Source organism: Engraulis encrasicolus, chromosome 7 (assembly GCF_034702125.1).
Source record: "Engraulis encrasicolus isolate BLACKSEA-1 chromosome 7, IST_EnEncr_1.0, whole genome shotgun sequence".
NCBI lineage: Eukaryota > Metazoa > Chordata > Actinopteri > Clupeiformes > Engraulidae > Engraulis > Engraulis encrasicolus.
The window spans coordinates 55,368,460-55,391,538 of NC_085863.1; the positions used below are offsets into that span (position 1 = coordinate 55,368,460).

Here is a 23,079-nt window from a genome sequence, read left to right on the forward strand (position 1 = left end):
TTGTACATACGTAGTACATTAATGCAGAAAGTATAGGCCTACATCAATGAGGGACGACAGGCCAGTGCATGATCTTCACTCAATATTATACTATATTACATTATAGGAAGTGATATTGCTTTATATAGCAATGCTATAATAGCATTATAATGTTTTACTGTGTTATACAGTGTTGCCTTTTTGTGATATCGTATTGCATTGTGATATGTGTTGCATATTGGTTACATGAAGCAAAATCATGGACAAATGACTCATTTTGATGTTTGTTTATAAACACACTGAATTAAACTTTATTTTTGACCACCATATCAAGAAGGCTCGACGCCACAAGCAATGGCCTGCTCACTGATGCATCATGGGAGTGAGGAGGACTCTGCTCGCGTGTCTGCGAGTGTGAGAGACGGCGCAAGGCAATAATAAACAAGTCTCAGTCTCATTTCACAGTTCTTCCCAGTGTCCTGTTTTCCTGTCTGAGAGAGGAAAAACTCATCATCACAGACCACAGATTTGACCTCATGGCTTTAACAAACAAACAAATCCCTTTTTTTTTCTCCCCTTCTCCTCCCCCTTCAATGGGCCTTTTTCACGTGACGTCAGACATCTTCGAACACTGAATATTTCAATGTATTCTAAGCAGATATAAGTTGCCCCCCCATCGCATACACACATAGTACAATGTACACATACGTAGATGCCACTGTTTTCTGCCTGAAACCGGTGGTTGTTTACACCTGTTTTCGCTTCCAAACGAAACATCACTGGCGTCACGGTGAAAAAGGCTAAGAACGATGATGACAGAAATATACTGTATACGTAGAAACAGGGGGCTTCGACTCCTAGTCACATAGCTTTGATGTGCTTGTCAACCCCCCTCAAAGCAGTTTTTGAATAGCAAAACTATGGATATGGCTGATGGTCGTGTTGTTGTTTGTTTGTTTGTTTGTTTGTTCGATCCAATCCCCGGTGTATGGCAGCACCACAACTCTGGGTGTTACCGATAGGGGGGTTCAGTCTGGTGTGGGCTGGGCCTGTACAGCTGCTGCAGCCTAATTGGCCGGTTTGGCGCGGGCCAGCCAGGGATTTGTCCAATGACCCTCAGGCCCACGGCCTTCCCGGGACACGGGTGCGGAGCAGCAACGGCAGACATGATAGCAGCGGCGGTGGTGGTGGGGGAAGTAGGCCCTGAAGCCTGGCCCTGTCCTGACCGTGAGTCCGTGGAGAGGGGCAGGGAAGCAGCAGGAGACAGGCTGATGGCGTGGGTGGGGATCGAGGAGGAGGAGGAGGAGGTGGGCAGGGGGAAGTGGGGCACCAGGATGGCGGGGGTCAGGCCGTAGCGCAGCTGGAAGACGCGCGGTGGGCCCTGGGCCGTGGAGATGCCGTTGGGCCTGGGGGGCTCCAGTGGGTAGAGGATCTCCCCTTTCTTGCACTCCCCGTTCTCCCTCTCCCTCTGTCCTCCCCCCTCCTCTCCCTCCGCCGGGCGCTTGTGCTTCGGTTCTGGCCGGGTGAACTCCTGGATTTTCTCGGCCTGGGCCCGCCGGATGTGGTAAACCTTCCTGGAGCTTTGGAAAGAGTCCAGGAAGCCTTCCAGAGGCACCCTGCCCTCCATGAACCTCTCCAGCAAATCCTGTGGGGAACAGAAAAGAGGCATTAGAGCCCACGCACACTTCCTGTGGTACAGTGGTTCTCAAACTGGGGGGTCGAGACCCCTAGGGGGATCGTGGAGGAATTGAAGGAGGGTCGCGGACAAAAGAGACATTGCATAAAAACTGGAAATCCACAGGTCAACGGCTAACAGCTAACATAATATGTATCGGTAATAGATGTTGCTGTCCTGTGGATTTCTAGCAATATTAGCGGACAAACTATTAATGGCAATATATCTAGCAATATTAATGGACAAAAAATTGCTGAAAATATTCTTGAGTACAAAAGGGGGTCCCCACCCGAAAAAGTTTGGGAACCACTGCTGTAGTATATTACCCTGGATAATACACTACTTAAACTATTCTGGACAACCTTACTGCACTAAACTCTAGACAATCTTTCTACACTACTGTAAACTTATTTTAAGACACATTTTGATAGCTAAGCAGTAGCTAAGTGAATGTGCAATGTGTATTATATGTATGTATGTATGTATGAGTGAATGTACGTATGTAGGCACTGTTTGTAGACAGATGTGTAATTTGGGGACATGCTGGATCTATGCAACGTGCAATACTGTATGTGTACACCTTCATTTCCCTCAGGATTAATAAAGTCTCTCTACTTTAAAATGTAATACATTCCAAAACACATGTTTGCGCACACGACAGACACTCAATTCAAATGTGGACACGACTATGCAAACAATGAAGGGGGAAGAAAGCAACCACAGGAGAAATCCCTGAACAACATTTTAATATTAATGCTCCACCACACTGCATATGTAAATCTGAAACGCTCTCCATGGACAGCCAGCAGCTGAGCTAAGCAGGTTGCAGGTCTCTCTCTCTCTTCATCAGCATGGAGAAACTGACTCTCATGGAGGCGAACTAGACAAGACTGGCACAGTAGCTAAACGGCACAGCCAGGACGCTAATGAGAAGACATATGTTGGTAATCAGTAGGGGGAGCAGGTGGCACCTCACCCTCCACCTCCACCCCACTAACACCTCACCCCATCTCAGCACCATGTCTCTCCCCCCAATACAGAGGACTGAATTATTGATGACGTCTCGTCTGTGGAAGGATCCCCCGGCACTTCACTTCACTCCCCAGAACCAGCCCCGCCGGCCATTAACCCACTCTCCCCCACACACACTAACCTTCACCAGCCCTCTCCTCCACCTCTCCATCGGCCCTGCTCCCTGGCTGCCACCCTCCACCATCCTATTCTCCATACACTATCACCCCACCATCCAATGCCCATCACACCATCCACCCTGCCATGTCACCCCACGAGCACTCCAATAGTACACCACACCCCATCCTCCACCTGCCCACTCCCCACACACCAATACCCCTTCACTCCTCATGGCTACCCCACCAACCTCCCCAACTCTCCATCACTCACCAGGACCCAATCACCCCACCATTACTCTTACCACCATCCTACAAAGCAGGACCTGATATCGCCACCATCCCCCTCTACCAGCCTGCAGTCAGCAACCCAGCCCTGGCCTACACCACTCATCCAGACCCCACCACCACCACCCTGCGTTAGTCACCACCCTATCCTCCACCACCAGCCCCCCAGACGTCCTCTGGAGCGCCCCCACCCGAAGTATAAACTCCCCCCCCACCACCACCACTCTCCCTGGGCCTTCCACCCCATCACTGCCTCATCACCTCTTACCAGCCTCCAACGCTCCACCAGTCACCACCCTACACCCATCCTCCACCAGCCCTCCCCGCTTTCTCTGGAGTGACCCCACCCGAAGCATTAACTCCCCACCACACCACCGCCACTCTCCCCAGCACTCTTCCACTCACTAAGTCCACTGCCTCCATGACCCCTTACCAGCCTGCAACCCTCCACCAGTCACCACCCTACACCCATCCTCCACCAGCCCTCTCTGCTTCCTCTGGAGCGACCCCACCCGAAGCATAAACTCTCCACTACCATCACCGCCCTCCCCAGCTCCACACCGCTCACCACCACCCTACGAGAACTCTTGTCAGCTGGCTAATGACCTCCTACCAGCCCTCCAGGCATCACCCCACTCATCATATTCCTTGCTGCCAGTACACAGCTCCCTCCACGCTCCACCCTCCCCTCTCCAGCCCTCAAGGCGCCACACCTCTAGCACCGGACCCCATGACCTTTCACTACCAGCCCGCTCGACACCACCCCTCTCCTCATTGCACTCCCAGGACGCTGTCGCACCTCCCCTCCACTCCTCATCATATTCCCTCCATCAATACACCGCCCCACCCTTCATCCTCCACAATCTACAGCCCTCAGGGCACCACACCCCCAGAACTCCATTGGCTATTCGCCCACGCCCTTCCACTACCATGCCTCACAAAGCACCACCCTACTCCTCACTGCATGCCCTCCTCCCCTCCATCCTCCACCCTGCCCACAGCATTCCAGGCACCACCCCAGTCTTCAATGCATTCACAGTACGCTGCTCCCTCCACCTCCCCTCCAGTCTCCTGTCCCCACATCCTTCCAGGAACCAGTGCTACCCCACTCTTCGCCACATTTCCACTACCACCAGTACACTGCTCCCTCCACCCCACCGCCCATCATCCCCACACTCCCCACCACAGCTCTCCCGCCAAGCTAGGCTTCCTCTACACAGACCACACCCCAAGAGCAAACAATGTACGGTAAGCAAGCAAAAAAAGGGCCTCTCAAAAAAAAGGCCCTCGGCTAATGGAGAAAGGGCAGCGAGCGAGTCAAGTGCACACAGCACACAGGCTACTACCTGCACTTAAGGCAGGACTTTCTACAACTACTAGCATATGCACGAGCGAGCAGGGGAGAGACCTGCAGCGAAATGTGATCTTATTCAGCCACCAGCTGCTACACCTTATGGTTATTTGGGTTTTTTACCTCCCCCGACCGACCACTTTCTTCCCTCACGCTGGGAAGTTTCCACATGGGACAAAATGGGTAGTTAAAAATGAATGAATGGGAGCAGAGAAAGAGAAAATAAGAGAAAGAGGGAGAGAGAGATGGATGAAATAAGAGAAAGAGAGAAAGAGAGAGAGAGAGAGGAGAGAGCTGAGAGCAAGAGAGTAGAGGCTGCCGGTTGTTTCTCCTGTGGGAGAGTGGTGGGTGTGTGTATCGAGGTGGTTGAGTCGATAGGATTAATTCACCCAGTAAACAAATGGGTCAGGGGGCCATCAATTTCCTCTCTCTGGTGCCACTGCCTCCCATCAGAACCACCCACCCGACCCGACCCAGACAATCTAGCCTCGCCTCCGTCTTGAAAGCCAGGCCGTGCTCAGTATTCAGCAGCGGCGCGGTGGTTATGAGTGTTCCGCGGCCGCCCCATCCATCAGACCCCACGGCAGCCTAACGACTTCTAGTCACCCAAGCCATCGATTGGCGCCGGCAGCGGCTGAGATGGGCCACGTATTTATGGGCCCCGAGGTGCAAGCACACACACACACGCATACACAATCACACACACACACAGTCAGAGTGTGTTGCAGCAACCCAAGGCTGTGTGTGTGTGTTTTTGTGTGTGTGCCTTTGTGCGTCTGCACAGAGCATGCATACATGTGTGTGTGTGTGTGTGTGTGTGTGTGTGTGTGTGTGTGTGTGTGTGTGTGTGCCTTTCGTTTGTGCGTCTGACCAGTGCATGCATACATTCATGTGTGTGTGTGTGTGTGTGTGTGTGTGTGTGTGTGTGTGTAGGCTGCAGCCTCTGGGAACACAAGCATTCTAATGAAAATGTGCTAGACAGGGCAGTCCATACCGCTTGTCGTTTAACACATTCACACTTTTTTTTTTTAAAGGATAAGTTGATTAGGGCTAACATGATGCTACAGCGCCTGCCTGTCAGGTCGACTAATGCAATAGCACTGCTGAAGACTCCGGGAATCTGCACAGTGAGGCTCTTTCAAAAACCCGCAGCACGACATAACTGCTGCCGTGGTCCAAGAACACAATCTTCTGGCCTTTCCAAAAGCCGCAATTTGAGGCTGTGCTCCAGAAAATGTGGCCGGACAAGAACGGGGTGACTGAAAATGGCGCTGTGATTTCACATTGCATTAGCTTAAAATAATGCTGCTAGATACATGTGTATATATACGGTAGTACATATACTGTACACAGCTGCAGTTAGCTGTTTCCATTGCAAAAAAACACACATTCCACGCAGTGATAAAGAAATGCAGAGAGAGAGAGAGAGAGAGAGAGAGAGAGAGAGAGAGAGAGAGAGAGAGAGAGACTGGGAGAGAGAGACAGAGATAGTGTGGAGCCACTTGACAGTGGGATATGTGTGTGTGTGTGTGTGTCTGAGCAGTAGGAGGGTTGGAGGGGGCTGATGAGGTGGCTGTACGCTGCAGTGGTAATTAAAAGAATGGGCCGCTGTAGGTGTTCCACCTCAGGGATCAGATCCTCCTCGGCACCAGATAATATCACACAGCAGCAGCACCACCAGTCACTACCACCCCCACTCCTCCTCCTCTCCTCCACTCCCCACCTCCTCTTCTCTCCTCTCTTTCACTCCTCTCCTCTCACCCCCCCACTCTCTTCTCCTCAGCACCAGATAATATCACACAGCAGCACCACCAGTCACTACCACCCCCACTCCTCCTCCTCTCCTCCACTCCCCACCTCCTCTTCTCTCCTCTCTTTCACTCATCTCCTCTCACCCCCCACTCTCCTCTCCTCAGCACCAGATAATATCACACAGCAGCAGCACCAGTCACTACCACCCCCACTCCTCCTCCTCCTCCTCTCCTCCACTCTCCTCTCCTCAGCACCAGATAATATCACACAGCAGCAGCACCAGTCACTACCGTCCCCACTCCTCCTCCTCTCCTCTTCTCTCCTCCACTCTCCTCTCCCTCCCAGGCCTACTGTGCTCTCCGCGTGTCTCTCTTCTCCTCCTCCCCTTTCCTCAGTGCTATTTGATATCACAACAGCAGCAGCACCACTCACTACCACCCACCACACATGCCAGCCCAGGTCTCCTCTGCTCTGCTCCCCAGGCCTCTCCTCTCCTCTTCTCTCCTCCCTACGCCTCTCCTCTCCTCCTCCCCTCTCCTCAGTGCTATTTAATATCACAGCAGCAACAGCACCAGTCAGTCACTACCACCCACCACACATACCACATGTCTCCTCTGGTTTCCTCTCCTCTCCTCTAACTCTCCTCTCCAGGCCTCCCCTCAGTACTAGATAATATCACACAGCAGCAGCAGTCACTACCACCCACTCCTCCAGTCCAGGTCTCTCCTCTCCTCTCATCTCCTCTCCTCTCCTCGCGGCTAAATAACATCACAGCAGCAACACCATTGACTACCACCAACTCCAGGGTTCCCCTTCCCTTGTCCTCTTTCCTCTCCACTCCACTCACCTCCCTTCTCCTCTCCTCTCAACCCCAGGCCCCCTCTTCTCTCTCCCCTCCTCTCATCTCCTCTCCACTCCCCTCCACTCTACTCCTCCCCTCACCTTGCTTTTACTCTCTCTCCTCTCCTCTCAACCCCAGGCCACCTCTTCTCTCCCCTCTCCTTTCCTGTCATCTCCTTTCCTAGCCTCACTTCCTCTCCTCTCTCCTCATTGGCATCACAACAGCAGCAGCACCAATCAAAAGTTACCACCCCTCCTCCACCTCTCCAGGCCTCTCTCCTCTCCTCAGCTCAAGATAATATCAGAGCGTCACCAGTCACCACACATCATGCCCTCATCCTCCTCCCCAGACCTCTCCTCTCCTGTTCTCACCTCTCCGTTTTCCTCTCCTCTCCTCTCTACTCCTCTCCTCTCCTCTCCTCTCCCCCTCTCCTCTCCTCTCCTCTCCCCCTCTCCTCTCCTCAGGGCTGGATAACATCACAGCAGCAGCACCAGCCGTCATGCACTCCTCCGCCTCCCCAAGCATCTCCTCTCTCCTCTGTCCTCTCTCATTGTTATGCACGGCCCTGCAAATTGATTTCCATCAACGATTAAATGATGGGCCTGTCCGGGTGAAAAATGCCGTGGCTGTGCGGCCGGCCTCCGTGCAGCGCTGCTTTGTTTTACCTCCCCTGACGTCGATACCGCCTTCCAACCCGTCTGCATAATTAAAAGAATCCGACCAACTTAAAAAAAAACAGACAGACACACACATACACACACACGCGCGCACGCATGCACGTACGCACGCACACTCACACACACAACCACACAGGTGCACACACACACACACACACACACACAGACGCACACCTGCGCACACACATGCTGTGCCGATGCACAATACAAATACGCTCGCACACACACACACATGGCCTTGGGTTGGGTTGCAGCACACACTGACTGTGTGTGTGTTTGTGTGTGTGTGTGAATACACACAGGCACACAGCTCTTGCAGAGCAGAGAGAGCTGGGGATGCCATGCATGCAGGCAAATGCCTTCTTGTTCTTTCTTTTTTTCATGCCGCCGCCTTCACATTCAATTTCGCTCCTTTAAGCAGTGAGCGGTGCGTGATGAGCACTGCAGGCTACACGGGTTTGAATGCCACGGTGTGAGTCGAGTCTCATGCTAGTAACGGAGCGTAATGTGCCTAACATTTACTAGAGTGCTTCTTGCAAAGAAGGAAGAGGGAAAAATGGGCTGGAAAAAAGGAATAGTCGGAATAGTTGCTTTTTAGGTAGTCTAGACTCGAGACATCCTTGAGTTGGAAAACCGCTCATGTGGCTTTGCTGTGCCAGCGGCTGAAACGTCACGACACATGTAAAAGAAGTCGAGGGTTTTGACATTCTCACGCTAGCTAAGCAGCATAATGTGTCTACCATTTACTACTGAAGAGCTCAAAAGGAAAAAAGGGAAAGGTGAGAAACAAGCCAGATCAGTTGCTTCTACCGCAAAAGTTTCAGTTTATTTCTATCATTAATTCTATCTAGACTCTAGTAGACAACATGGCTTGCTGTGCTGGAGCTTCTCTATACTGTATAAAACAGCAGGAATTCGCAACCGTTTCCAACCTAGGATTCTGGTATTCGAGACAGGTGACAATAATGATTGGAAAAGCTATATTGCACCATTTCAGATAAACTTTTTATAATTATTGTAAAGCAACTTTAGAAATCACATACTGTACACCAGTGTTTCCCAACCTTTTTTGAGCCAGGGCACACTTTTTCCCTTCAAAAAATCTCGCGGCACACCACCAACCAAAAATGATGAAATAATGAAAACAAATTATAGTAGCCACCTAACAATATAGTCATTCTTAGAAAAGTGTCTTGAATAGCAATCAAATAAACACAAAAATGTATTTTTTATCATCTTTTAAATTTCCTCTTTCAAATAAAAAGTGCACTTAACATGTCCCTTCTTAAGGAAGCTATAAACTTCAAAGTAGGCCTAGGCTTACTATTTACAAATTGTTATTCCAAAAGCATTCTATTTTCATACAGAAAGGAATGCTTATTCTGACAGTAGCAATGCTATTTAGGAAATATTTAACTGTTACAATATGAATATGCATGTTTAATATCAATCTCTGTTCAATGCCTTGCAAAATAGAACGCTTTCTCTGATTGCGTCTCCATCCACAAAGCGCACATTAGCCAGGAGTTGCGCATGTCCACTAATATCAGCCTCGTCAAGTTGCAACGCAAATTTCTCACAGATACGGATCTTTTCCAAAACCACACTTTCGATGTCAGCAGACATGTCATCAATGTCTGGAAAATAGTCTGCACTCTTGTTTTGTGAAGGGTGTTTCGTTTACATACCAAGCACAATGGAATCGGTGCCGTTGCATCCCACGTACAAGTACCGGTAGTCCTAAATCCAAATGAAATGTAACTCTCTTTGTATTGACTCGAGCTCACGGCACGGCATTTGCCTTTTTTGACAGCTACTACAATGCAATTCGCTACCTGCTGCCACCTAGTGATAAGGAATTATTACATGATTAGGACGCCAGTCAACAGCAGACACTACATAATGACATATAGGCATTATTTGCTGATAATAATGATTTTTATTTTTTTTTGAAGACCAGAATTTTCCACGGCACACCTGACGATCTCTCACGGCACACTAGTGTGCCGCGGCACAGTGGTTGGGAAACACTGCAATACACACAGTACAAAACCGTAGCCTCTTACTGCAGCAGGGGTCGCCGGCGACCCTATTCACTTGCTGAAAATGCTTAACTACATCATAACAACAATGCCATGACATTACAGAGAGCCATAGTGCTGCGCTAAGGGGTTAATCTTTTCATGGGATCGGATCAAGTCGAGGTGGTAGGTGTTTGTTCTCAAGGTGGCCAGCTTAACCCCAGCACTACATATGAGATTCTAATACAGTATACTAACCATTTTACCGAGATCTTTTTTGTAATGGTATGCAGCATAATGTGTCTATAAATCACTAGTGCTCAGATGAAAAAAGGGAATAAAGGAGAGAAACTAGTCAGAATTGTTGTTTTTGTGTTGTCTAGAGACTCTGAATAACATGGCTTGTGCCAGAGCTGAAACATCACAACAACACACAACACAACAGTATGCAAATGAGTGCAGCAGGATCAGCCTCGGCTGTGTTGGCTGGCGGGTTGACATTACCTCGGATTCTTCCTCGGCACGTGCAACGTCCTCTAGCAGGAGGCTCTGTGCCGTCTTGGGGCTGTGCTTGTCCGTATGGGCCTCTGCAGAAACAAAAACAAGGAGGAGGGGAAAAAAGAGATCCCATTAGTCACACCAATCTGGTAGGAATGTTGGATAGCAGAGTCTGACCAGCGTCTCTCCGCTCCTCCACCCTTGAGGGACGCAAGACAGACTGTTTATGGGCTGTTTATGTGACCGAGGGACGAAACAAAAACCCCAGAAAAGAACCAATTTTCCTGTTTAATTTCATGTCATATTTAACGGGGAGCCGGTGGAAATGGACTGTGCAAGACAGCGCACACAGGCTTGGTCGTGCGTCTTGAGCTCATGGTTGCTGGGCTCTTGTGTCAACAAGCAAGGCAGGCCATGGGGCCGCAGAGTGAGATGTTTGCAGTGTCACTGGGCATCCTCGGGGCAGGGGGAGGAAACCATCACTTTCTGTTAGCTCAGCTCAGCTGACGGAGGGGGTGGTGGTGGTGGTGTTGGCAGGGTGGTAGTAGAGTGGGATGAGGGGGCGTGTGGGTGGATGCATTGGGTTGAATAGTGTGGGGGGTGGGTGGCACTGGGGTCGGCGCGAGTTGGAGAGGTTGGATGGAGGGGGTGGGGGTTGTGTCATCCGCCCCCCCCGGGAGTGGTGGTGGTGTTGTGCCGTCGCCAAGGCAACAAGACATTATGCTAATGCCCATGTGCTGCGTTTCCTGCGGCCATGGAGCGGGTCGGCAGAAATGCATCTAGTGACCGTGCAGCAGGGCACGCAAAGGTCATGGCAGCAGAAAACGATGTGCTTTGAAAACAACAAAAAAAAGAGAGACAGACAGCGACAGACAATGAAATGGTTGAAAAGGTAGGAGGGATGATGATGATGATGATGATGATGTTTTTACTACTATCACACAATAACCCAATATTAGTCACTACTGGAGAACAGTTGGCGTGATTCACTTGCACGTTTTTTTTTACTAGAATGGGCTTGTGCATTTGTTTCCCCACGGTTGCACATTTTGTCTGGAAGACGAGTCCACTAATCGCTCCTGTCATTTGGCTGGAGCCTGGCCAGTGCTCCAGCGCTTTGCATTCTTGGCAGGGTGACCACAAACAGCATTTACAAGCTAACACACACACACACACACACACACACACACACACACACACACACACACACACACACACACACACACGCGCGCGCGCGAACACACACACGCACGAACACACACACGCACACGCACACACACACAGCCAACTCCATTCACTGCTGGCCCTTCACAGCCGTGTGGCCTCCAACATCAATAATCCAAACCCACTTAAAGAGCTGCCCCTGCCAAACGCCTCTCTCTTTCTCTCCACGTGTATGTGTGTGTGTGTGTGTGTGTGTGTGTGTGTGTGTGTGCGCGCGTGCAGGCGTGTGTATTTGTGTATGTGCTGTTATAATCCTGTCTGACGTCGGATGCAAATTTGCATGTGTTTAAGCGAAAGAGGGGGGAACCTCCTTTCTTCATCTCTTCCGTCACGTGCACGCTTGCATCCCCCCCCACCACCACCACCACCCTCCTCCCCCCTCTTCCCCTTCACCCAGATGTTGGCAGCAGCCTAATGGAAGGTGACAGAGAGCCAAGCAAGCACTTTGAGAGCAGCTGTGAGTGACCTATATTTCTCAAGAAGAAGACAGAGAGAGAGAGAGAGAGAGAGAGAGAGAGAGAGAGAGAGAGAGAGAGAGAGAGAGAGAGAGAGAGGGAGAGAGAGAGAGAGAGAGAGAAAGAGGAAGAAATTATTCAGTGGACCTAAAGACAAGAGCACGGCAAACAAGAAGGGGGGGGAGGGCGCTTTTGGGGGCTCTGTGCGCCGTGTCGTGTAATGTAGTGTAATGTAGTGTCGGGTGAGTAGTTCAATCTTGGTGCCATCACATAAGGGACGCCCTCTCCACTCCAGTATGGCCTCTTGAGTAGTACTAGTAGCACCACACACGTGCGATGAAAGAAAGCTGAAGATGAAAGAAACAAGAGACCAAAAAAAATAAAATAAAAGTCTATCATACAATACAGTACAGTACAATAGCTCAAGACATCTGGTTATAACACATCATGAATAATGAACCAAATCCCATCTTTGAAGGATTCCTCATGAGGAACGCTCCTTTGAGAAAGAACAAACACTGCATTTCCTGTCTATCCCCATTAACTGTCACTCTCTGTCCTCCCACCTGCTTGTCACCAGGCAAATAATCCTTTCTGTCGCCTTATTCTTCATCATTAGGCCCAGTATTGAGCATTGGCCAGGCAACATGCTCTTTTTTACAGTTATTTGGGGGGCTTTTCAAGCCTTTATTGGTTTTTATGAGACAGGAGGATAGTGGAGGAGAGACAGGAAGCGAGGCGGGAGAGAGAGATGGGGAAGGGGCGGCAAAGGACCGAATAGCAGACGAGTGCCCCACCATTACCGCCACGGTAGGGCCAGGCAACATGCTCTTCAGGTGCACAGTCCAAGAATGAAGGAAAGTATTCCAGTGAGATTGCCAGGACATCACCTTCTACGTACTGTATATCTAAATTGAAGTCGACAAAGCCCACCACTGCACTGGGTTACTAGGCCGGTGACCCGGGTTCGATTCCAGCCATCGTCATTTGCCGATCCCTCCCCGTCTCTCTCTCCCCACTCATTTCCTGTCTCTCCTCCACTGTATTGTCAAAAATAAAGGCAAAGCCCTAAAAAAATATATTTTTAAAAACAATCCCCACTACACATAGCCTTACATTACAGCTGCTGTCTCTTGCATTATCTAATGTTCCCTGTTCTCCTACCTGCTTGTCACCTGGCAAATCATTACAATTTTGAGAATTGACTAGACGGCACGCTCACGCTCACCACAGAGAGAGGCAGCAAAGGAGAAATGATGCCTCTGAGCTGCTTTCTTTCAGTGGGCTTGTCAGGACGGCACGGCGCAGCACAGCGCAGTACGTTCTTTAATTAGAGTTCTGCTGAATTGGCCCAACAGCACTGCCAGTAGCTAAACAACAGCGTCTGATGGCCCAGATTTAAATCAACACCCCGTAGGCTACATACTCAAACGCTCTCTTTCTCTCTCATCTTTCTCTCTCTCTCTCTTTCTCTCTCTCTCTCTCTCTCTCTCTCTCTCTCTCTCTCTCTCACACACACACACACACACACACACACACACACACACACACACACACACACACACACACACACACAAGCACACCTCATGCTGTGATGGGCAAGGACGCGCGCCGATAGCAAAGAGAATCAGTGAGGCACTTCAGTTCAAAACACGTTTCAGCAATCCGCTGCCTAATTACCTCGTTCTCATTATATAATAGCGAGCCAATGACTTTTTATCTCGCGGGGAGGAGCAGGAGGAGCCAGGAGGTTGGGGAGGTTGTAGGAGGGTCGGAGGGTTGGGGGATTGACACCCTAGGGTGTGCAGGGAGCGGGCTAAGCCAGCGCGGAGTAATCGGATACAGGGCCCAGGTTAGGGGAGGGACCAGTCGGAGGGCAGGAGGTTCCCCTCTTGGGATTACAATGAACCGGGATTACAAGGAATCCAGGAAAGGGGGTTAGAATTTAGAAGAAGAAAAAAAAACTGGCGTACAATGTTTGGCCTCGTTAAGGCACAGAAAAGCCGTCTTTCAAACAAGTTCTTCCATTGTGGAAAAACAGGTTATTTTCACACGACACTGTTTAGTCCCACACTAAAAAGTAAAAAAAGCCAACCAGCCGAGTCTCACCCTATCATGTTTCGACCGTTCTCCGGTTCTGACCTATAGCTTCGGGAGAGAGGAGCTGCTTTGGCATTTGGCGTGCCGAAATGCGTACCCCTCCGGAATAAAGTAATGAGATCAAAATGTGCCCAGACAGTGAAGCAGCAAATGCAATCAGACACTCTACAGCAGTAAGCATGATTTGTTCCAGATCTGTCAAATATGCCTGCAAGATGATAAGCCGTCTGATATGTTAGATTACAAAATGATAATGATTTGGATTCATTTCTTTTTTTTCATACAGTGTTTTTGTCAGCACAGCATTTTCTAACTGGATGTCTGATAGTATTTGTGTCCATCACTTCTTGTATTCGTACTTGTCTGTAAAATCGGGGTTGTTTTGCTTCTTAACGGCAACGTTAACCATGGCAATGGCTAGAGCTTTCATGACAAGAGGCGTTGGCTTTCAGCCAGTAGCATTATCTAATTTTATTTCTCGATGTGTAATCAGCAATCAGTAATATGTAATCAGCACATAATGACAGTTTCAATATTTTCCAACATGCACACACCCACCAATTAAAACAACAACATCCCACCTACTCTCCGGAGACCCAAGTGTACTCTTCTCCTCATCACTGAAGCGTAAACATCACTTTGCAGTGTCTGCCGCCCATCATCATTTAGCGACTATCATTTCATTAAAGACATAATGCACTGCTGCCTAGCCTTAGTAATTACAGACAAGTGGAGGCTGACAATAAGCCCTAATAATTAACAGAGCTCATTTGCATTAGCTTTCTTCATATACGTGTGTGTGTGTGTGTGTGTGTGTGTGTGTGTGTGTGTGTGTGTGTGTGTGTGTGTGTGTGTGTGTGTGTGTGTGTGTGTGTGTGTGTGTGTGCGCGCGCGTGCGTGTGCGTGTGAGTGAGTGTGGTAGGGGGATGGTGCTGTGCTGCACTGCGTAAAGCGCCTGTACCATAAATGAGAAAATTGCTCATGGATTACACACAGGCCTTGAGGCGGACCTGACTCAGTTCTGAACCCTATAGCCCATCTCTCTCCCACTCGTTTCCTGTCCCATATACAGTTACAGTACAGTAGTTTTATCATCAGTACTTTTATAAAGTGAGTCGGAGCAGTTGGAGAGTTTCACACCTGAATTGAGCTGCAGAATTCTTTGCTATTAGCCAAGATGGCATTTTTCATGTCTCTCCACTTCGTTTCTGTTGGAATTCTCTGCATTAATGTGCACTAGAGGCATAAGCGGATACATCAGTATGCGTTATCATATGCATTCGCCCCTTGGTGTGTACAAAGGGCCTAAATTGAGCTAATTATAGCCTCGTAGCTGCTGCAGTCTCTGTTCAAGGATGCTGGATGCCATCACATGCTGATTTCTCTCTCTCTCTCTCTCTCTCTCTCTCTCTCTCTCTCTCTCTCTCTCGCTCTCTCTGGAACATTTATTTATGTTGTTTACATTCCTCAGCCTTTACCTAAAGTCCAGCTCATTAACTCAAGGGCAATTTTCTTTTTTCCTAGCAGGTTGGCACGAGAACAAATAGCCTAGCTACTGCTGGAGTGCATCGAGAGATAGCACCAAAGGACCACCATATCGAGATGGCGTCCATGTGCTTCAAAATGACTCAATATGAGTCAGTGAGCACCTTGCCACCAGCTTACTTTGAAGTCAGGTTTTTTTTTTTTTTTTTACATTTTCATCATGGGCTCCCACACAAAACGTAGCCACGTGTGCTGACCTGTTTTTTGAACTGTGAGAAGAATTTTCGCCCCAGGAAGGATTTCAATCTGCCGTGCACAAAATTAGCCTCCGAAAATTACAGGTAGGCCTTAAAATAGCCCCCATCATCATCATCATCATCCCAACAGCCCATGGGTTTTATAGTTTGAAGAGGGGGGGGGGGGTGACTGATAATAAAGGATTCTTTTGTGGAGTTGTGAGGCATTATTATCGCCTATTGTGTGGAACAAGTTTGCACGGAAGAGCACCCGTAGCCCCGAGCCGTGTCGTTGTTGGGGCTTTATGGCACGTGAAAAGTCAGGGCTCTTCAAAGGCGTGGAACCCGTTGTTTGGTTTGGCTCCGCGACTCCACTGCAGTAAATCTGCCGCAGCAGAAGCTTAATTACTGTCGACTGGGTTTGTTCTTCTCCAACTGCTGGATTAAACTACTCAAACGTCAACTAAAAAGCAAAAAAGAAAAACCCTCAAAACAACTCGGGGTGCGTTCCAATATGCAACCTTGCCTCCTCCACTTGTGCTTGTGGCCTCATACCAGGAAGTAATATGTTGTGATGACATCACTTTAAGGAAGAAGAAATCCGCACTCACAAATTGCGTCTCATTATTTATTTATATTACCACCATGTCCAAAAAGCAAACGCGTTTCGGCTAACAAGCCTTCATCAGTGCGTGGTACCATGCACTGATGAAGGCTTGTTAGCCGAAACGCGTTTTCTTCCTTAAGTTGACGCTTTTTATCTCGCACCCAAAGACTTTCGTTTTTCCAAGAAGTTGAGCGCGTCCTCTGCCAATACGTGATGACATCACTGACAACAGCATTATATATATGACAAAAGCTCAATTGTAAAGTCTTTTTCTCATTTGTAATTGGGATGGTGAATGAAAAACAGTCCCAAAAGTCCCAAAAGTTGTTGTGGCTAGGCTGACAGCTGGGAAACTTGATTGTTTTCTCCACGGAGGAGGGGCCAGGAGGCGGGGCGAGGCCACAAGCACAAGTGCAGGAGGTAAGGTCGCATATTGGAACGCACCCTCGGAACACAGCAAACGCCCAACGTCCTCCCATCCAGCCGCTGCCTGATCCGTCCCACCGCACCCCGGCCTGTCCTGCCACATCACAGGCAAAGAACACACCACCACACACTCCCTTTCTCACACTTCCTGTCAAAACAGTGGGTGTTCTGCTGTGGTGTCTAAAGATAAATACCACCGACCGGGCGGCCGCTGTTTGCTGCTGTCCCGTCATCAGGCTGCACCTAATTCCAAAGGCAATAGAGGCCTTGATTGACTTCATGCGGCACTCTAAAAAGGGGTTTCTTCTCGCCTGCCGTCACTCATTGCTGTTCACACTCTCTGCTTTTCCCATATGAGCTTTGTCTGATCATGTGTATGAAGAAGAAAGCCCACACACACCCATCCACTTTCTTCCTTTCTCTTTGTCTGTTTGTCTGTCGGTCCGCCTCTCTCACGCGCGCGCACACACACACACACACACACACACACACACACACACACACACACACACACACACACACACACACACACACACACACACACACACACACACACGCAGACACACACACACACACACACGCACACAACATCCCAACCACTCACTCACATCACACACACACTCTATCGGCCTTGTGCTGTAGAATACATGATGATGATGATGATGATGATGAATGTGTTCTAGTTTCCATAGAGCTTCCTGAGCAGCAATGTGAATGACATGACTCATGTCACAGGCCTCAGGACAGGCCAACCCCTCCTCCCAGGTCCTCCCCACACCACACCACACTACACTACAACACACTGGTGCCTGGCCTTCACCACACTATACAACACAAAATAAGGCCTTGGCAACACAACACAACACGAGGCCTTGACAACAAAACACAACTCAACGCAACACAACAAAAACACAACTCAACGCAACAAAACACAACTCAGCACGACATAACAAAACAGAGGGCCTTCACACTGCACTGTACTGACGAGGCCTTGGCTACACAACACAACACAACACAACACCCCCACTGATGCAGAACAATACAGCACAACAAAACACCGCAAAACACAACACAAGACCCTCGGCACACACTACACAACAAAACACAACACATCCCAGCACAACAAAAGGGCTTCACTGTGCCACAACACAGAACAAAACTTGAAGAAACAGAACTCAACGCCCTCACAGCTCAATACACCACTACACAAGGCCTTTACCACTGTACACAACACAACCCAGCACAGCACAAGGGCTTCAGTGTGTGTCAGCTTCACATCCACATCATCATCATCATCGTGGTCGTCCTGAGCAAGGCCGCTGACAGCTTTGGCTAGGCCTAGGACAAAGTCATCTGAAAGGGCCCCCCACCCAATATGTTCAATGTAATAAGGACCAAATTATGGGCCCCTGATCTCCCCGGGCCTGGGACGACCGACCCCTTTGTCGCCCCTTGTCGGCTCCCCTGGTCCTGAGTAATGTCTCTCTCTCTTGGTAGCTCCCCTCGGCTCCCTCCTCTAATAAACGTCCTCCTTTGTGTCGCCTCTGGCTTCTATATGGGATGAGGTCATGGACAAACATCTCTGTGTTTCAGCCCCTCCTCTGTTGTGTTTTTCTCATATGGACATAATGAGATCACTGCTCTGCCTCATGCGTTTCCGTGCACCACTGTTCTACTGTCACTGTGCTCACGCAATGCAAACCCACTGCCATTGCACTGAAGCCAGGGCCGGAACAAGACATTTTCAAATACCGAGGTCAAATACTGCGTGCTGTACTGCATACTGTACATTTAGAATGGTTCAAACTCTTAAGCTTGGCGTATACAGACTGAATTTATCATTGTTGATCATAGGTTGATTTTCATCATAGATCATTTTTACATTTCTGGAAAAAAAAATACAGAGGACATGACCTCTGTGTCCTCTTTGGTAGTTACGGCCATGACTGCAGCCATACGTTCTGAGAATGCCGGCAATTGTTTCATGTTTTCACGTTTCACTTGCGGGCCCACATGAATTGAGATGATTCGTGTTTGCGTTGGCTTTGAAAAGTGGAAATCACATGGCATACATTCATCTAAAAGCGCATGCAATGTTTTCATTTTTCATGTTTCACTTGAGGTACACAAATTAGTGAGATGATTTGCGCTGCGTTTTTAGATGGCTGTGGGGATGTAAGTTCAGGAGTGAGTGGGGGGGTGGTAGATTATAAAAGGGCCGTAAAAAAGGGCCTCCGTCTCCTACTGTGTTGCTAAGCCTGGCCATGGCCTCGAGCTCAATAGGCCTAATCTAAAGCTGGAGAATACCGTCAATACCCCCCTTACCGCTCCCCTCACCTCTCCTCTCCTCTCGTCTTCTCTCTCCTCTCGTCTTCTCTCCATACCAACCTTTAGCGGTAAGGGGGGGGGGAACTCTTCCCCTTCCTCGCTCCTGTGCTCTCCCCTCGCCTCTATTCTCTTCTTCTGTCCATATCAACCTTTAGCAGTGAAGGGGGCATTGTGTTCCCCTCTCCTCTCCTCTCCACTCCACTCCATCCTCTCCTCTTGCCTCTCCTCCCCTCTTCTCATCTCTCCATACCAACCTTTAACAGTGAAGGGGGAAACGTGTTCCTCTATTCACTGCTCTCCCCGTCCCTTACCCTCTTGTCTTCTCTCTGTACCAACCTTTGCACAGTGGGGGAGAACATGTTCCCTTTCTCTCTCTCTCTCACTCTCCCCTCAAACCTTCCCTCCTCTCCTGTGCTCTTACCTCTCCTCTCTTCTTGTCTCCATTCCAAAATTAAAATAGTGAGGGGACAACTTGTTCTCATCAGCACTCCTCTTCGCTCTCCTCTCTTGCCTCTTTTCACACCAACCTTGAACAGTGAGAGCTAAACTTGTTCCTCTCTCCATACCTTTCCTCTGCTCTCTCCATACCTCTCCTCTCCTCTCTCCATACCAACCTTTAACACAGAGGGGGCACCTATTTCAACCTCTTGTCCCCTCAACATCCCTTTCGTCTTCCCTCCATACCAACCTTTAACAGAGAGAGGGCAGCTTGTTCCCCTTCTCCCTTCCACCTTCTCTCTCCTCTCTTTCTTACCATACCAACCTTGAACAGTGACGGGTGGCACTCGTTCCCCTTTCCTGTCCTCTATCCAGCTGTCATTTCATCATCGTTCCACACCGACTTTAAACAGTGAGGGTGCAACTCATTCTATTGCTCCTCTCCCTTCTCTTCTTTTCTCCATACCAACCTTTAACAATGAGAGAGAGCACTTCATTTCTGCCTCCACTCCTCTTTCGTCATCTCTCCATCCAATCGTTCCCTGCCTTTGCCCATTTCTCTCCAGACCAACCCCCCCCCTCCTCCTTCTTTCCTCTTCCCTCTTCCGTCATGTCTCCATACCAACCTTATTAAACAGTGAGGGGGGCAACTTGTCTCAAGCTCCTCTCTTCTCCTCTCCTCTGCCCTCTTCTCTCCACACCAACCTCCCCTCTCCCCTCATCTCACCACACACCATACTAACATCCCCTCTCCTCTCCTCTCCCCTCATCTCACCACACCATACTAACATCCCCTCTCCTCTCCCTTCCTATTTCGTCCCTTCTTCTCTCCCCTCCTCCCCCCTCCCCCTCTTTCGTCATCTCTCCATACCAACCTAACCGTGAGGAGGGGGGGAGGGAGGCAGCTCATTCTTTGCTAATCACACGCTCTCTCACCACCGTCGGCACGACACCGCTCCACTAAAATATGTGGCCCCTGCCTTGACCCAACAGGGTGCAGCCGGCAAACAAACCATCTCCTGGCCGTGTGATTGAGAGGAGCGTTTGAGATGGAGGTGCCCTTTTCATGGTCAAACTGTTGATGGCTCACCCCCCTGGGGATTGGTGCCCCTCTACATATATTCACATGCTTAAACACACACACACACACACACACACACACACACACACACAGACACAGACACACACACACGCACACAAACATAAGCGCGCACGCACACACACACACACAGACACACACACACACGCACACAAACATAAGCGCGCACGCACACACACACACACACACACACACACACACACACACACACACACACACACACACACACACACACACACACACACACGCACACACACACACACACACAGAGCTCCCCCTCGTTCTTCTATTCACAAGCACACACGGAGATGGTGGGTTACTTTTAGCGTGGCAGTGGGAAGTGCAACGCCTTTCCGAGGGCAGACGACCGTTCGCCTCGCCAGCATGGCACGTGCTCAACCCCCCATGTGTTGCTGTGTGTACCATCTGTGGGCCACACCACGGTCTAATGCTCTTCACATGATTGCTCTGCCTTCCAGGCCATTCTTCTGAGAAAAAAACACTATAAAAAAACCAAGGCTACACAGGAAGTGAACATATATACACTACACAGCCTGCTGCATCCTTCCAACTGAAGAGAGCCGGACATGCATGCACCCCATGAGGCCAGGAATGTGATTCCGCATGATGGGGATAAAAGTGGAGGAGGAGGAGGAGGAGCAGGAGGAAAAAGGAGAGAGAGAGAGAGAAGAAAAGACAATCGCCCAATGTGTGGTCTACTCTACAGAAGATCATCTCCAGTGATCCAGAGAAATAACTCGTCCTGGTCCCTTAACATCAGAAGAAATGACAAAGAATCACAGGAACCCATCAGGACGGACAAAGCTCCTTGGATAAAGGGTGAAATTTGCCTTGCCATGTGAGGCCCACGTCGGCAGCAAAAGATTTTCCCCGCCACTTCCTCAACTTGATTCGTTGTGGGTCTAGCAGGGACAGTCAAGGGTGTAACTCATTGATGTAACCTCTCAACGCTCAAAAAAAGAAGTCAACTGTTCCTTACTGTACAACTTAACTCTTTTGACTACCATGCAAGAGGACCATTCCACCATTATTAAGTCTAACTGAAATAATTTAATTTCACAACTCCTGTCTAATGTTTCAGGTTGTTAACCAGAAATACTATGCAATCTCATTCCCATCTCTACCCCACAGCATTCTCATCACACACAAAATAAAACACTCATACAAGGAAAATATGGCAAGTATGCTCGCACCAATATGAGTATTGCCTGCAAGGGGCCTCAGATCTGGAACAAACTTGATGAAGCTCTGAAGATGATGTCCTCTATCTCCAACTTCCTTGTGTGTGTCTGTGTCTGTGTCTGTGTCTGTGTGTACCCTAGCGCCTGTGTGGGTGTGAATGTGTTCATGTGTTGTATGCAAAATGTGTGTGTCTGTGAATGTGTCTGCCTGTCATAACTGCAAAATTTCGTATGAAACCATGTAGTATGCTGAGCAGTGAATGCAAGTTGTTGTGGGTGTGATTGTTTGCATGTGTTGTATGCAAATTTGTGCGTCTGTGAATGTGTGAGTCAGTGTGTGTTTGATGGTTTCTGCCAGTCAAAACTGCAAAATTTCTTATGAAACCATGTGGTATGCTGAAGAGTGAATGCAGGTTGTTATAACTGGTTTACACATTGTATGCCTGTCTTTCTTTTTCTTCTTCATCTTTGCTGCAATACCTCTTTACCTAATATACCAATGGGCCCCATTTTATTAGCTTATATCTAGCTTCACTTGGGGACCCTTCTCTCCATACTGTTACAGTATACCTTTTCATGACATGTAACTGAAAGTCAAAATGACGGTGTGAAGAGAAAAAAATAAAATCATTCATTCAAATAATTCAAAAAGGCATTGTCTAATCTATGTGTGGCCTACAGATTCAACTCCAGTGATCCAGAGAATGGCTCTGTATGGTCTGACCAGAACGTGAGACCCTCTTTGGATTAAGGAGGAAACGTCTGCTGTAAATAGAAGTTCAGTTGCTTACAACGAAACTCTTTTGACTAACGTGATGACACAGATGAATGAGTTGCCCCAGTCATTTATCTCCACACACACCCACCCACACGCACAACGACGACACATGCTGTGGATTTGGTTGCAGCACGCAGAGACAAAACAGTCTAAACACGCCACAGCAGCTACTCTACTCTACATAACATGGAGCCAGTCAAAACAATGCAGATTTATTTTGACTACGAATGATGCAGAGACACATTAAATTCTGAGATCATCCTCACGGGCCAGGGCTAGGCCAGGGCCGGGTCTGACGGCTTTCACCTCGGGAGCAATACACCTTCTGTTTCCTGGCGGCACTCCCACACACAACAAGAGTGTGTGACTGCATGAACTCATTTCAGGTTACGCAATAACACGGTACGCAGAGGGCCAGGATTCCTACAGCACTCTCTCACACCCCTTGCTTGCAGTCAAGTCGGGTAATCGGAGTTGAAAACATTTTCCTTC

At 49.0% G+C, this 23,079-nt stretch overlaps 1 protein-coding gene across 1 annotated transcript in view; it reads right to left on the bottom strand.

Moving 5' to 3' along the window:
* Positions 1 to 267: 267 nt before the first annotated feature.
* Positions 268 to 23,079, bottom strand: part of vps37d (VPS37D subunit of ESCRT-I) — a 34,783-nt gene continuing 11,971 nt past the window's right edge. Inside the window, exons 3-4 of the mRNA XM_063204048.1 lie at positions 10,216 to 10,298; positions 268 to 1,624 (exon numbers count right to left, since the gene is read on the bottom strand). Coding sequence (XP_063060118.1) covers positions 992 to 1,624; positions 10,216 to 10,298 — 716 coding nt within the window. The 3' untranslated portion in view covers positions 268 to 991. The remainder of the gene's footprint in view (positions 1,625 to 10,215; positions 10,299 to 23,079) is intronic.